General features: G+C 58.5%; 2 protein-coding genes and 1 non-coding gene across 3 annotated transcripts in view; all 3 read left to right on the forward strand.

Annotated features, from left to right (window-relative positions):
* Positions 1-6385, forward strand: part of SPG7 (SPG7 matrix AAA peptidase subunit, paraplegin) — a 30927-nt gene extending 24542 nt beyond the window's left edge. Inside the window, 6 exon segments of the mRNA XM_030849443.3 lie at positions 1193-1308; positions 2445-2601; positions 3369-3535; positions 4041-4118; positions 5601-5751; positions 5754-6385. Of these exon segments, the coding sequence (XP_030705303.1) occupies positions 1193-1308; positions 2445-2601; positions 3369-3535; positions 4041-4118; positions 5601-5751; positions 5754-5800 (716 nt within the window). The 3' untranslated portion in view covers positions 5801-6385.
* A 4939-nt stretch (positions 6386-11324) lies between these two features.
* RPL13 (ribosomal protein L13) lies at positions 11325-13652 on the forward strand. Its single transcript, XM_030849358.3, has 6 exons — positions 11325-11460; positions 11637-11757; positions 11883-12024; positions 12225-12398; positions 12884-12940; positions 13469-13652. Exons 2-6 carry the CDS (start codon positions 11654-11656, stop codon positions 13625-13627), a joined length of 636 nt encoding a protein of 211 aa, XP_030705218.1. The 5' UTR covers positions 11325-11460; positions 11637-11653; the 3' UTR covers positions 13628-13652.
* LOC115848654 (small nucleolar RNA MBII-202) lies at positions 12086-12169 on the forward strand. Its single transcript, XR_004037789.1, has one exon. It is a non-coding gene; the product is annotated as a small nucleolar RNA MBII-202 (small nucleolar RNA).
* Positions 13653-15744: the final 2092 nt, after the last annotated feature.

A 15744-nucleotide genomic window follows, 5' to 3' on the forward strand; every position in this document is an offset into this window, starting at 1 on the left:
CGCGCGACAGAATTACTGCCCAAGAGGGAAGACAGGTCAAGAGTTCCTGTTTTTACGTCAGGCCTTAACAGTGTGACTTACTCTCGTTAGTTTAAGATACTGTGCAAACAGAAATATCATAGGGTGTCACAAGCTGAAATGTGAGTGTCCTCAGCCCATCGGCCAACGTGCGGGGCCTGAGCGCCGGACAGGCCCCTGCCCACATCGCCAGGGGTTGGCAGCTGCGCCCCGGGCGAGGAGGAGGCCTGCTCTGCAGGAGGCTCCGTGCTCTGTGTTGGGCGGGGCCGGCGCCTGCAGCTGTGCTCACCTGCTGCCGTACGAGGGGTCCTTGGCCTCCTGTGAGGAGAGCAGGACGAGCTCCCACAGCCCGGGGGCAACACCAGAGGCCATCAGTGCACCTCGTCCTCCCGCAGGGTTTAGAGCAAGTCATTGAGGGTGGCACCAAGGAGCAGGCCCCTCCCACAGGTGGGCCCGCCACCCGCAGTTTGAGTTCAGACCTAGGACAGGTGCCTCTGCAGCCTGGGCACAAGCCAGCGTCACAGTTTCTCGCTGTAAATTACGTTTTGTGTAAGCCATTTCTTTTACGTGGAAAGTGACGCGCTTACAGCGAGAGTATCCGAACGGGAAAGACTAGAGAAAACCCGTCCAGAGTCCTGCCTGGGTGTGTGGTGCCTCGAGCAGGGTACTCCCGAGCTGCAGCGGCTGCTCCTGGGCCCGGCTCTGGGTGGGGCGATCCGACTGCCACAGCCAGTGCGTCTCAGGACGTGTCCCCTCACAGCGGGTGCTGGGGGTAGTCCCGGTCGCGTGATTTACCAAGTACCCTGAGCCTAGAGCTCGTTCAGGGTGCAGAGGTGGAGACATGCGGCTGTGTGGACGGTTGGGGACAGCGGGCAGGACCTCAGCAGTGACTTGAGGGGGATGCCTGTAAGGTTGCGAGGTAAGGGGTCAGTTACTCGGGCAGGACCGGAGAGCGGGGGCTGCGGCTGCCCTGCCAGGTCTGGGGGCCGGCAGGAGACCCGAGCTCGTGCCGTCGGCCCCGCAGCCCTGTGAGGGCCTTGCCTGAGGGGCTGCTGTTGGCAGCATATACACAAGTGGGGCGAGCGAGGCCTCGCTTTGGTGCCACGAGCACGCGCCTGGCCGCGTATCCGGGGTGGCCGCGCGCCTGAGCTCACCTGCCTGGGTGTTCTTTCAGGGGCCGCCAAGAAGAGCCAGGTGCTTTCCAAGGAAGAGCAGAAGGTGGTTGCGCTGCACGAGTCAGGCCACGCCCTGGTGGGCTGGCTGCTGGAGCACACGGAGGCCGTGGGGAAGGTGGGTGCGGCGCCTGGGCCTGGCCGAGCCCGCTGTGGAAGGCCCACACGCTTGTGCGTGGAGGGGGTGCAGGGTCGGCGGCCCAGGCACGGGGCGGGGTGGCCGCGGTCGCCCGTGGAGCTGAGGATTGCCAGGGTTGCCGTCAGCTCCGGGACGTGCTGATTTCGTGACTCCTGAGTTTAGAAAGGAGTGAGGTGAGCACACATCGTGTATTTGGCAGGCGTACCGTCGTAGCGCCCCCTCAGCTGTGTGCTTTCGTGACCAGGGGTCCCTGAGTGGCCCCTGCGGACGGGGCCCGTGTCTGGGACGTGGGTGCCCCATGTGGAGGGTTGTAGCTGTGCCCTCCACAGGGGCCTGAGCCGGGGGCTTGGTCCCCCCAGCGGAGGAGGAGCTGCCTTGCTCCTTGTTCCGTGACCCCCGAAGACGGGACTGTGCGGCAGCTGCAGCCCGCGTGTGGTGTTTCCCCGGGGGTGACGGCTGCAGCGGCACGTTGCCAGTCGGGCTTCGTCGGCCGGTGTCCTGCTGCTCAGGCCGGTCCCCGCTGTGTCCTGGGCAGAGTGCTGTGGCGAAGGCCTGTGTGTGCAGGAGCTGCCCGCCGAGAAGACCCAGGGATCAAGATAAATGTTTTCATGCAGTATCTCAAAAAATTAACATGGGAAAGTCCATGGTGAAGTAAATACCCTAATTTAAAATTGCCTGTTCTCAGGGTTTTCCATTTGACGACAGAGAGTCAGGCAGACTAGTCGTGCCGAGAAAGCCCCTTGCCCATGCTCGGCACTCCGCCAGGCGAGGTGGGGACGTGTCCTCCTCGGAGCCTCAGGGTGGCCTCCTGCTGCCAGAACCCTGCCCCATGGGCTCACCAGGCGCGGGCTGTGGGTGGGAGCATGGGCAGCGCAGGGCCCTTGGCGGGCTGTCCCGTCCTCGTCACCTTTCCTTCCCTCGCGGACGCGTGGTTGGGTGCAGCTGCTTCACGCCCCAACAGTGTGGGAGCCCTTCTCCGTGATGCTGTTATAAACATGGGGACAGTCACATTTGCTCCCTGCTTTGAACCCTCTGATTGAAGAGTGTCTTACTGCACCCCCCAATCTCTGAGGCCTACATCCTGTCCACTAACTGGGGCCACCTCTGTTCTGCAGGTGTCCATCACGCCGCGGACCAACGCAGCCCTGGGCTTCACTCAGATTCTCCCAAGAGACCAGCACCTCTTCACCAGGGAGCAGCTGTTTGAGCGGATGTGCATGGCCCTCGGCGGCCGTGCGTCCGAGTCCATCTCCTTCAACAGGGTCACTTCCGGTGAGGGGCTGGCGCCCACACGACTTCCACACCTTGCAGCCATTCTGCGTGAGGGGTGGTGAATCCGATGGAGGGGTCTGAGTAGCAGGTGCAAATGCAGTTTTGAATTCCATTAAGTGTTTCTAAAAGATGAGCTGTGGTCAAAGGATGTTTGGAACTAAGCAAGACTTTCTAGATGATTTAGTTGTTACAAAAGCTTTTCCCGGGCTTCCCTGGTGACGCAGTGGTTGAGAGTCCGCCTGCCGATGCAGGGGACACGGGTTCGTGCCCCGGTTCGGGAAGATCCCACATGCCGCGGAGCGGCTGGGCCCGTGAGCCATGGCCGCTGGGCCTGCGCGTCCGGAGCCTGTGCTCTGCAACGGGAGAGGCCACAACAGTGAGAGGCCCACACAACGGAAAAAAAAGAAAAAGCTTTTCCCCACGTGCAGACTGTAAGCGGAGCTAGGTGGTCTCGCTGGGCCGTCAGGAGGTGGAGGAGGTTCTGGGAGACTCGGGGCCCCACGGACCTGGATGTTGCCAGGTCACTGCCGGCGCCATGAATCCAGAGATGCACCCCGAGGAGTTGTTCTTGTTGTTTTTGCTTTTTTTGCGGAAGCCCCTGAGGAGTTGTTTTTTAAATAAAAGAGCATTTTTTTAACTTTTAAGGACCAGTGACAGGATACAGTTGTCCCCGGGTACCCTGCTCTGCTCTCAGGGGTCGGCAGGGCCCCGGGTGCCTCGACCTACACCTCCAGGAAAGAACCCCCTTTTCTGACCCCTCACTCCAGCGGCACAGGACGACCTGAGGAAGGTCACGCGCATCGCCTACTCCATGGTGAAGCAGTTCGGGATGGCGCCCAGCATCGGGCCTATCTCCTTCCCTGAGGCCCAGGACGGCATCCCAGGCATCGGACGGCGTCCCTTCAGCCAGGGCCTCCAGCAGATGATGGACCATGTGAGTCCTCCCTGGTCCTGAGCTGCATGCGGGTGGGAGACAGGCCTCGTGTGTGCTGGCTGTGTGCCCAGAGAAGTTGTGCAAGGGCCTGCTGGCGCCCAGTGGGACCGTAGACAACACAGGACTGTGAGGGACGTCAAATGAGTATATGTCTCCAGTGATGGAGCCAGCACCTGTGAGCCCTGCAGCTGCCCACGGGAGATGACCGCAGTGTCGCTGGCACGTAGGCAGCCGTGGGCGTGGAGGACAGACGTGGGTTCGGGGCTCCAGGAGCTGGCGGGCTGTCTGCTGGGCAGGCCCCTTGAACAGGGCATTCCCGGGGCTGGGGTGGGGGCAGGAGGCCCTTGACAGCCTTGCTCTCCTGTTCGTTGTAAGACACGAAAGGCCGTGTTCCTGAACCTGTGTTTCTTCTGTGTACCTTAGCGCCAGGGCCGGGCCGCAGGGGACCCCGCGCGTGGTGGCCAGCCGCCCTGGCCCATCACAGACCCTTCTCTTCCCTTTGCAGGAAGCGAGGCTGCTGGTGGCCACGGCCTACAGGCACACTGAGAAGGTGCTTCGGGACAACCTGGACAAGCTGCAGGCGGTGAGCCCCCACCACTCCCCGGGGCCCTGTGCCTGCCTGTCCCGCCAGGAGCTGGGCCTGCCGTCACTGCCCTGCTGACGCAGCCGCTCACCCCTCCCGTGCACAGCACTCCAGAAAACGACATAACCAGCGAGGCCCACCCACCTCAACTGAACGTAGCACCTTTTGTACCTCGTTTAGCTTTGTATCATTGAACCTCTCAGGCCAGTTCCTTCAGAGGAGACGGAGGGACATCGCCAACCCTCCTGGGCCGTTACCCAGTTTCAGCCAGTAGTGGGGTCTGGTTGACGCTGTGTAGTCCTTTTCCAGCTCTTACCCTTCTCCTGGAACTTTTAAACTAAATTGTAAAGCTTAGCATAGTTTTAGGTGCCCATGGAAGCGCCAGGTACAGCACAGAGCCCTCTGCCCCCAGTTGATCCCCTTGTGTTAACATCTCCCATCAGTGGGGCGCGTTCCCCACAACACAGTGACCAGCCGACGCGGACACGGCGGCGTTAACCGCAGTCCACGCTTCAGCCGCCTCGCCCAGCGCTTACCCCGCCTTCCGGTTGGTCGTCATGTCCGTCAGGCCCTCCTGGCTGGCACGGCTCCCTCCTGTTGCTGATGGCAGTGCAGGAGGGCTGGGCTGGTGTGTGTGGAACGTCCCCCAGTTGGGCTCTGTCTGGTGTCCTCATCGCCAGCCTGAGCTGTTGGGTTTGGAGGCGACCACAGAGGTGAAGCTTCCGTGGACCCGGAGGGGGTGCAGCTCTCTGTGGACGGGCCGTCCTGTGAAGGACACTGTTCCTTCAGCGTGATGTTGTGGGCGTCGTGTTGTGGGGCCCCGAGAGCAGCAGCGCCTGCCCGCCGGGAGCCGTGCGGAACCCACCAGGACCGGCCCGCTGCCGTGTGGGGCTCCCGTGTGCGCTGGGACCTGCTTGCGCCGTCCGGGCGTGCCTGGGCTGAGCACCACAGAGCTGGCCCCCGAGCGCCACCTTCACAGCCGGCCCTCCCTGCCCGCGATTCTGCATCTGCGGGTCGTGGGTCTCATAGTCCTGCAGTCACGTTCACTGAAGAAATCCGCGTAGGAGCGGACCCGCACACTTCAAGCCCGTGTTGCCCAGGGCCAGCTGTCGGAGCGGCCGGCGTGGGGGCGATGGGAACCCCTCAGCAGCGGGTGTGGCGGCTCTTCGTGGGCCCCTCCCCTGGTCCCATCGAGGCGGTCCTGCCCGCCAGCTCCACTGCCCTCATGCTGACGCTCACGCGTGTTTGTGAAAGAAGTTGAAGTTGCCCCAAATAAACAGGTTGGGAAGGGAAGCAGAAAGCTTAATGAGGCTGGCAGCTGGCCTTTTCTCCAAGGCGGAGTCAGGGAGCGGTTCTGCGCTCTCAGCCGCCCGCCCGGCTGGCGGGTCCGGGGGCTGGGCCCTCCCTCCACCGTGCCCTGCTCTCAAAGGGCTCTTGTCCGGGCGCTCGTCAGCTGCTCACACTGGCCTCTTGTTCTTGCAGCTGTCGAACGCCCTGCTGGAAAAGGAAGTGATCAACTACGAGGACATCGAGGCTCTCATCGGCCCGCCCCCCCATGGGCCCAAGAAGAGGATTGCGCCGCAGAGGTGGAGCGACGCCCAGAGGGAGAAGCGGGAGGCGGGGGAGGCGGAGGCGGCCGGCAGCAGCTCCTGCAGGGGGAGGAGCAGTCCTGGCCCCGATAGCTGGACCACCTTGCTGGCCGCCCGAGACGGTCCCTCCTCTCAGCCCTCGCAGGTCTCAGCTCAAGGCCCCTGAGATCTATTTGTTGACTTCCCTGCCCGGGATAAGTCAATGTCTCTGCAGAGACGCACGGTTTCATTCGTGTTTGTGGGTCGTTCTCGCCTGTGGGAGGGTCACCGGTGCGCACGGAGCGCCCCATCTTGTGGGGGCCCTGAACAGCCTCGTGGTGCGGGGCCTGGGCCGGGCTCCTCCCGGCTCCTGAGACTTGGTCAGGATGCTCAGGGCTCCGCCGTGACAGGGCCTCCAAGCCCCTCATTGCTTGTCCTCCACGGGGCCCTGTCCTGGGCTCGCTCATCAGTGGGTCACAGGGACAGGCACTGGGCCTGGAGGAGTGAAGCACCGTCACCTGCTGCCGCGTGGACGGGTGCACACAAGGGGCCCTGGGGGGACACCTGGGAACTGTGACCACTAATAAATGCTGTGGATGGAGGCCTCTGTTTCCTGCGTGGTCAGCTCTGCCCCGAGGGCCGTCCTGGGTCACGGATACTATATTCACACGGTGTGATGTCAGCTGCGAGGTGACCAGTTGGGACCCCTCCCTCTTGTAGGACTCTGGGAGGGAGGGTGTGGGACAGATGGACGGGTTGCAGTCGGCCCCCGAGTCCCCGGCGGTGTGACCCACTTGGGGGCTCCCACCTGCTCCTCGTTGCTTCCACCTCCCCTGTGCATCGGTGCCCCGAGGAAGCTCATGGGGGCGAGCGGCCCAAGAGATGCTTCACCATCTGCCCCAGTTCCCCAGGTTCCTTCCCAAAGATCAGCCGAGGGTTCAGAGGGTGAGGCTGGCGTCTTCACCATGGGGCGGCCTCTGTAATCTCACACGGATGTGGCTGTGCTCAGCCCCTCGTGGTTTACCATTAAAATGGCCCACGTCTGGTGACGCTTAGCCAGGAATAGGATGGAAGTGGCGTGAAGCGGGCTGCCTTGCTATAGTGGAGGAAGGTGCAGCCTGGCTTCCCAGGGCTGGCCAGCGAGTGGGCTCACGGCCGCCCAGCAGGGAGGGCTGCGGGGACGGTGCTCTGATGGACAGAAGGGAGTTGTCCTAGGTGACGTGACCTCCCAGTCCTCAGGCATGGCACCCGCAGGGCGCACTGGGCACAGGGCCTGTGCACCTCTGCTGCCTCTCACGCCTCCCTTACAGGGCTCCCGGAGGTGAAGGGGATTCTCCCAATAGCAGCTCGTGGTCCCCTGGAGCAGCCAGACCGCGCTGGGCAACCTGCCCCTGCCCAGCAGAGCGGGTACATCGTGGCCTGACGGTAAATGTACATTTAATACAATCAGAGCCCCAGAAGACCAGTGAAGACTATTAGATGAAGTAACTTAGAGTTCTTACATCATCCTACAAGTTGTTTTCCACTCTCGTCTATGCTCATATAAACATGGGTTTTTATTTTTTTGTTGAGGTACTTCATATTTGTTTCAGGTGTACAACACAGTGATTCCTATTTGTTTGTGCCGTGATCACCACGGTTAGTCAGTTAACACTGGTCACCACACATAGTTACGGAAGCTTTTTTTTTGTGATGAGAACTTTAAAGATCCACTCTCTTGGGACTTCCCTGGTGGTGCAGTGGTTGAGGGTCCACCTGCCAAAGCAGGGGACACGGATTCGGTCCCTGGTCCGGGAAGATCCCACATGCCACGGAGCAGCCGGGCCCATGTGCCACAACTGCTGGGCCAGCGCTCCGGAGCCCACGAGCCACAACTGCTGAGCCCAAGTGCCGCAATTACTGAGGCCTGTGCGCCTGCAGCCCGTGCTCTGCAGCAGGAGAGGCCACTGCAATGAAAGGGCCTCGTACCGTGGCGAGGAGGGGCCACTGCTCACCTCAGTTGGAGAGGGCCCGTGCGCAGCAGCGAGGACCCAACACAGCCAAAGATAAATAGATAATTAATTTAAAAAGATCCACTCTTAGCAACTTTCAGATAAGATACTTGTGATTATAATAACGTACTTCCAGGTGCTCACTTACATTAGGTGTCCCTCATATTACAGGACTCTCTCAGCCTCTATCAGGTTTACGTGCTGGCTGCGACTTTGGTAAGTTGAGAGGCCGGGTGGTTGAGTTCTGTGATGAAACACCGTAAAATTACCCTGTCCTTGCTGAGTTGTTCGGCTCCTGCTTTTCCTAATTCAACCAGCAGCCCATATTTATGACAGCGTGCTAATTTTTGCAAAGTGCTCTAGGAACATGACTTTTGTGTGTGTCAAAACACAATAAAAACACGTTGCCGCTGTGAGATTAATTTTTTTTTATCAACTAATTTTTTTTGGCTGTGCCCAGCGGCTTGTGGGATCTTAGTTCCCCCACCAGGGATTGAACCTGGGCCTTCGGCAGTGAAAGCACACAGTCCTAACCGCTGGACCGCCAGGGAATTCCCTAAGATTAATTTTAAAAATCAAGACTGTGTGTCAGGGACTTTCCTGGTGGTCCAATGGCTAAGACTCGGTGCTCCCAATGCAGGGGGCCTAGGTTCAATCCCCAGTCAGGGAACTAGATCCCACATGCTGCAACTAAGAATTCACATGCCACAACTAAAGATGCCATGTGCCACAGCTAAGACCTGGTGCTGTCAAATAAATAAATAAATAAAGACTGTGTGTCAGAGGGCTCCAGGAGCTAGCGTTGACTATCTTTGGAGGGGGCCAGTCAGGTGTAGGTGTGGGGCAAGCAATTGGGGCACAATTAAAAGGAAATTCTGGGAGGCTGTGCATACCCCACCCCTCCAGGGCGCTCCTCCAGGAACCCTGACCCCAGTGAGTGCTAAGTCCAGCGGCATTAGCCAGTCCTTTCAGTGGCCTTTGCAGGCCCAAGCCCGGGACAAAAGCCCCTCTGCAGAGTTGTGCCGTGGAGTTCTGTGGCAAGGAGGCAGGGGCTGTCCCTCTAGCTGAAGACTTTTTTATTTTTAATTTATTTTTGGCTCCGTTGGCTCTTTGTCGTTGGGTCCTCGTTGCTGCACGTGGGCTTTCTCTAGTTGTGGTGAGCAGGGGCTACTCTTCATTGCGGTGCACAGGCTTATTGCAGTGGCTTCTCTTGTTGCGGAGCATGGGCTCTAGGCATGTGGGCTCAGTAGTTGTGGCTCGTGAGCTGTAGAGCACAGGCTCAGTAGTTGTGGCGCACAGGGGATCTTCCCAGACCAGGGATCGAACCCGTGTCCCCTGCATTGGCAGGCGGATTCTTAACCACTGCACCACCATAGAAGTCCCTAGCTGAAGACTTTTAAAACCCTGAGCCAACAAGTCTGTGTGTCAAGAAGGATGCCTACATAACAGTTCACTTCTTTCATCTTCCCAGCTGGGAAACAGCTCTCAGCAGAACATCACATGGGAACTTTGGGCCTTGCTAATTCTGCATATTCCTCAAGGATGTAAGTATGGACCATTCAGGTGTCGAAAAACTGTGTGGCCGGGTTGCCGGGTTGTATGCAGCAGACCGAGGTCCTCGAACTGCAGCTTCAGCTTCTTACCACTAACTCCAGACTTCAAACCCTCCCCCGGTACCCCGGGCAGCACCCTATGATCAGACTGAGCTGCATGAGTCTGTGGGTCTGAAAGGGGGGATGGGGACAGGAATGTGTTTGAGATTAGAAAATAGCAAGGTATCCTGGTCCATAGCGGGATTACTGAAAGGCGTCTGAGATAGACATGGGAGGTGTGGGCTAACGTCTGTGTCCGAAGAAATACGTCCCAGGCCAAGGCAACCGTGTATTCAACAGACATCTCCTCCAGGGCCTCTCTGCTGCAGTTAGGCTGCCAGGTGGGGTGAGCGTGGGTTCAGTTCCAATGGACAAAGTGACTTGCAAGGCAGATGATGACCCCTCGCTCTCCCCTGCTCCCTTCTCTCCTGCACTGCCTTCCCTTCCCTGTCACCTGGAAGCAGAGCTGTGTGACCTGACTTACCATGCACCGGGCACTGCGCTGTGTTCTGTGTCCTAACAGCAGCTCCTCCCATTTCACACCAATAACTTGCCCAAAGTCTCAAAACTAGTACAAAGATTTTATACTAGCTAATTCCACAGCCACTTAACTGTGGGTCACTGACCTTCCAGTTTAGCCGTCTGTGTCTGTGAAAGGATGCACAGATTTTTTTTTTTAATTTTAATTTTTGGCTGCATTGGGTCTTCATTGCTGTGCGTGGGTTTTCCTCTAGTTGTGGCGAGCAGGGGCCATCTTCATTGCAGTGCGGGGGCTTCTCATTGCGGTGGCTTCTCTTGTTGCAGAGCACGGGCTATAGGTGCATGGGCTTTAGTAGTTGTGGTGCACGGGCTTAGGTGCTCCGTGGCATGTGGGATCCTCCCGGGCCAGGGCTCGAACCCGTGTCCCCTGCATTGGGAGGCAGATTCTTAGCCACTGAGCCACCAGGGAAGTCTCAATGCTAATTTCTTAGCTTTGCCAACCTTACCATTGCTACGTAGGATGTTAATATTAAAAGGACCTGGGTAGATAATATAATGGAACTCTCTACTACTTTTGCAACTTTGCTGTGTATCTAAAAGTATTCCAAAATAAAAGTTTATGACCCTAACTTCACAGATAAACACCACTTCCGAGTTTACCGAAAAGTGTTTTCTTGCATTTGCTAACAACTGTCGGCCAAGCAGGACTGATACAGCCCTTGCGTCAGAGCTGAGCGGGTACCTATTAGGTGGCAGGGCTCCAACCTTCCACACAGCCTTGGCACTTATGTGTTAAAAATCCTCCTCTGCCCTTTCACATGTTCTGGTCTCCCCAACCATAACCCTGTAATTCCTCAATGAGTCCCTGATTTTTCTAATACCCGGGGGTGTCTCAGTAGGGCAGAAAGCTATCAGCATTAGTATCAGCTACCTGTTTACTCAGTGTAGGACACAGGCCTCCAAATTTCTTATTTTGTCATGAAATTCATAAAACGTTGATTAGGTTTCAGGGGAGGAAGCCTGGTGACTGGGGTGAGGCTGGGAACGTAAAGGGGTTGCTGGGTGTCAAGGCTTAAGATGGCAGGATGTGTTGGCGTCGTCCCAGGCTGTCCCGGGAACTGGAGGCGCCACAGCCCAGGTGGCCTGGCTACTTGGTGTTTTCACGACGCTCAGCTGCGTGGGTGGCAGTGTGCACAGCGGAGCGCGGGACAGCCGCGACCCGCCACGCGGTTCTTAGTTCCACACTCACTGCCGGGTACTCGCCACCAACGGCCCGCAGACCTCCGTGCGACACGCGCAGGGCGCTCTGGAAGGCCCGCTCCTAAGTGTGTGCTCCGCCCACAGGGAGGGCAAGCAGGCTCCACGTGGTGGCCGGGGCCGCAGACCAGGACGCGGAGGGCGAGGCCTACCGTGATGCACAAACAGGCCGGCCAGCCGGCCCAGGCTTCGCGAGACCCAGACCGTCCGCGGGCCGGGGGCGCGGACGTTGCCGGCGGCGGGGGCGCAGGACTCCCGTAACACGGGAAACGCGGCGCCATGTCTGTCCGTGCAGCTAGGGCCGCCGGGGTGGGGGTGGGGCCTGTAGGTCACTCGGAGGCCCTGGCTCTGATTGGTCAGAACGCTCCGTCGCTTCTGATTGGCCGGGCCCAGTACCATCCCAGGTTGCTCTGCGGTCCCCTTTCTTTTCCGCGTCCGTGAACCCGCGGAGGAGGTAAGTATACGCGAGCGTGGCGCTATCATTGCTATCCGACACCATCCGGCCCCATCTATCGTCCCTGGGATCCGCCCGCCGCCGTCGGCGTCGGGCGGTGGCCCGGGCTCTGTGCGCGCGCCGGCGGGCCACCGTGCCCGGGCCCTAATTCGCTCCGCGTCCTCCCTGCTCCCCAGGCCAGTCGGCCTCAGCCATGGCGCCCAGCCGGAATGGCATGATCCTGAAGCCCCACTTCCACAAGGACTGGCAGCGGCGCGTGGCGACATGGTTCAACCAGCCGGCGCGCAAGATACGCAGGTGAGCCGCCCCGAGGCGAGCGCGCCCCCTTCTCTCCCCGCGCGCGGAGGGCGGCCGGGACTCGCGCTCCCGGCCCGCTGCGGGAGGGGCGGCCGGTGACCGCCGCTCGGCTTCTGTCTGCGCAGACGCAAGGCCCGGCAGGCCAAGGCGCGCCGCATTGCCCCGCGCCCCGCGTCCGGCCCGCTCCGGCCGGTGGTGAGATGCCCCACGGTCAGGTACCACACCAAGGTGCGCGCCGGCAGGGGCTTCAGCCTGGAGGAGCTGAGGGTGAGTGTCGCCAGCCCGCGTCCTGAGTCCCACGGGTTGTCCCTCGTGGCCCACAGCCAAGTGATGACATTCTCCGGAATCGCTGCACCGCTGTGATGAAAGTGTGCTTGAACCCTTTTCCATCTGACGGCTGGGCTTTCCCGGCAGGGGGTGGGGACCGGGGAGCCCTCGGGTCTTCATCTGTGTCTGTCTCGGGGCAGGTGGCCGGCATCCACAAAAAGGTGGCCCGGACCATTGGGATCTCGGTGGACCCGAGGCGGCGGAACAAGTGCACGGAGTCCCTGCAGGCTAACGTGCAGCGGCTCAAGGAGTACCGCTCCAAGCTCATCCTCTTCCCCAGGAAGCCCTCGGCCCCCAAGAAGGGAGACAGCTCTGTGAGTACCGGGGTCCCTCTGTGCCCAGCCGGGTGAGGGCGTGGAGGTCTCACTGTGGGTTTAGCTGCCTTGAGAAGAGCACGTATTTGTCTGTAGCTTTTTATCATCCAAAGCTGGGTCTTCATGCAGGGTAGTAGAGAATTGGTAGATAACTAGAAGAAAGCCTCTGAGAGTCCACAAGCTAATTACTAGGACTGCCGAGATTCACCGTGGGCAAGAGCTGTGGGACTCGGAGCCAGCTGTTGTAGAATTGGGAAAGTGTTTTTCCTGTTACTGACCTTTGTGTCAAATTAACAGTCCATCGGTATGGGTTTCTGAGAGTTGTTCTACCTGTGTCTCTGCTGCACACGTGGTTGGCGCTTTTTCATCTGCCTGTGCCTGCCATCGGCTAGACGGACAGGGATCCGTTGGCAGACACCCAGCCAGGGGTTACAGGCTTGGGCAGATGAGCTGAACCCACCTAACTCCCTTCTCACTGCACACAGGCTGAAGAGCTCAAATTGGCCACCCAGCTGACCGGACCAGTCATGCCCATACGGAACGTAAGTGGGCATGTTTGGAGGGAGCAACTGAATGACAGGGCGGGGGTTGGGTCGGAGGGAGTCAGCCTGGCATCTGGGGCCCATTGTTGAGATTTACAAGTTTGTGGAAAGGACCTTCCTTCCACCCTGGAGAGAGCCTCCTGCATCTTAACAGATGGACTCCTTGAGGGAAGCTTTGTGGACCCTTACTTGTCACCACTCCCTCTGTTGGGCTCTTTTTCTCTCCTATTTGGAAGGCCAGGCTGTAGGCAACCCTGGGTGTTTGGTGATCCTGTAACCTGAGTGGCAATTGACCAGGCCCTTGAGGCTCCTGCGAGTGGGGCGTGGGCCTGAGCCTCCCCTTCTCCAGGTCCTGTCCAAGCACAGTGCCCCGCCCACCCTTCACATGACTTGGGGTTGTTTTAAATCCACAGGGGATTGTTAAAATCTTTTGGTGGCCTTCCCTGTAGCCTTTCTTGGGTGGGCAGATGCCCCTCCAAGGCCTCTCAGTTTGCTGACAGCTGCTCCTGGGCCTGTGCTCCCTTCCAGGTCTACAAGAAGGAGAAAGCCAGAGTCATCACAGAGGAAGAGAAGAACTTCAAGGCGTTCGCCAGTCTCCGCATGGCCCGTGCCAACGCCCGGCTTTTTGGCATCCGGGCAAAAAGGGCCAAGGAAGCTGCAGAACAGGATGTTGAAAAGAAAAAATAAAGTGCTGTTGGTAACTTGTGATAAACCTGCAGTGTCCATGTGACCTTCGTTGTGTAAGGAACTGGGGCCTGGAGAGCCTCCTCCTTGAGGGGAACCTGGAGCACGTCCTTGTCCCTCGTCGCAGCAGGCCTGCTGTGAGGGGAGCAGGTTCGGGGCCTGGGAGGCAGGTGCTCAGTGAGTTTCCTTGTCGGAACCCTCCACCCCTGCAGGTGCTGTGCGTTCGGTACCAACTACCTCAGGCAATTTGGAGGACTATTAAACCACTGTTCTCATCTCTAAAGCTAACAGTTTATGAGGTACTGATTTGACGTCCATGCTCACTTTGTGTATTGGAAGTCATGAGCCATAGAAAGGTCAGCTGGTGTGGAGGCCTGGGGGTTGGAGCCTGATGGGCCATCTGTGAGAGAGGGCACATGGGGGGCTGCCTCTGGACAGCCTGGAGACACTGGTTCATTTGCTTTGTGCTCAGAGACCTGGCAAGGAGTTAAGCTACCCGAGGGCAGGGTAGCTGCCCGTCTGCTGGAGCCCCGGCTGAGGTGCTCACAGGCTGGGGGGGCAGAGAGGCCTCTGGCTGGGTGTGCGGGGCCAGGGTCTACTGTGCCAGTGTCCATCTGGGCAGAGCTGTTTGTGGGTTGTAGGTGCATCTCCTGGACAGATACCAAAGTACGTGTGCTGGTGTCACCCGCAGTGCCTGCAGTGGCCACCAGGGAGTGCTGGGGCATTTGTAGGAGACTAGCGTCGGTCTGGGTAGTTGCAAATAATTTTTGTTTAATATTCAAGTTGCATGGTATTTTTTATTTTGGAGGGAAGGTATACATCACTGCATTTTAACCCATGGGAGTGTCACCCCTCCAGAGTGAATTTTAATTTGATTTTGTATCCTGTAGTTGCTTTGTTAAAATGTAGATAATTGTGATATTTTTCTAAAAATTGAAATTCTAACTCCCAGTTGATTCAAATTGTTGTAGTTTACAGGGAAACTGTAGTCATTTTAGGTTATTTCGGTTTTTTCCCCACTTTACTCAACTTAGTTCAAGCCAAAGAGTAGACTAAGGGGCAGCTGCGCAAAGGGCGAACAGTCCTCTTTCCTTGATGTCTCGCGTAGGTGGTTGCACTTGCCTTTTTTCTCCTTGTATGTTTTCTGGGCGTTACAGGAGGAAAACACAGTCTTTGCGTCACAAAAGGTCCAGAGGAAAGGAGAGGCAAGGACCTCCCTTTCCTAACGGCAGCCTCTGTCCAGGGCAGTTCATGCCCAATTCCAGGAATTTCCCAGTGTCCTTGTTCTTTTTTGTTCCCTCAGCTAGACTCAGTTCTCAGTTGCTTAGAACCAGACCAGAGGAAACTGAATGAGCTGACCCACTTCTGGCCCAGGGCCTGCCTGGCGTGACCGTCCTGAGGACCTGGACGGTGGAAGCTGATGATGGAGCAGGTGTGGGTGGGCCAGGGAAGGTAGAAAGCGATGTGCGGGGAATCGTCTCAGAACAAATCGATGAAGAGAGAACGGGCACTTGTTCAAGTATTTATTGAGCATCTGCTGTGGGCCAGGCACAGTCCCAGGTTGCAGGGACATGGCAGTAACCAAAACAAACTATCTTACCTTTGTGGAGATTTCTTTCTGAAAGATCTCTGGCTCTCACTGCAGCGTGTTGGGTGCGTGTCAGCCTTGGGTAGCGGTGAGGACTGCTCAACAGGAGGACCATGGTCCAGGGCCTGGTGAAGGCCTGCAGCCCAGGAAGAGAGGGCTGGCCTTCCAGATTCACCTCTGGGCCCACCCTCCTGGGAACGACTCAGAGCTTTCTCGGGGGTTACATCTGGGGAGCCTGAGGACCTGAGGGGCAGTGGGAAGGTGTGTGTTAGGCCTTGGTCCCCACCCTCCAACTGGTGCCTCAGCTGGGCTCTCCTCCTTTGTAAGCCCCAGTTGTACAGTGCTGGGGGACGAACTGATGAAACGGTGCTGCGTGGTAAGTTCCTGCCCTTTTGAAAATTTCCCCAGGAAGGATGGTGCCTCCGGCAGAGGAGGTAAAGCTGGGTCACTGTTGAAAGGGACTGAGGGTGGAGGGGCTGGGCGCACCATCCAGGCGGCTCCTGCCAAGGGTATCCTCAGAGCCCCCAGATGA

Source organism: Globicephala melas, chromosome 19, assembly GCF_963455315.2.
Source record: "Globicephala melas chromosome 19, mGloMel1.2, whole genome shotgun sequence".
NCBI classification, from domain to species: domain Eukaryota; kingdom Metazoa; phylum Chordata; class Mammalia; order Artiodactyla; family Delphinidae; genus Globicephala; species Globicephala melas.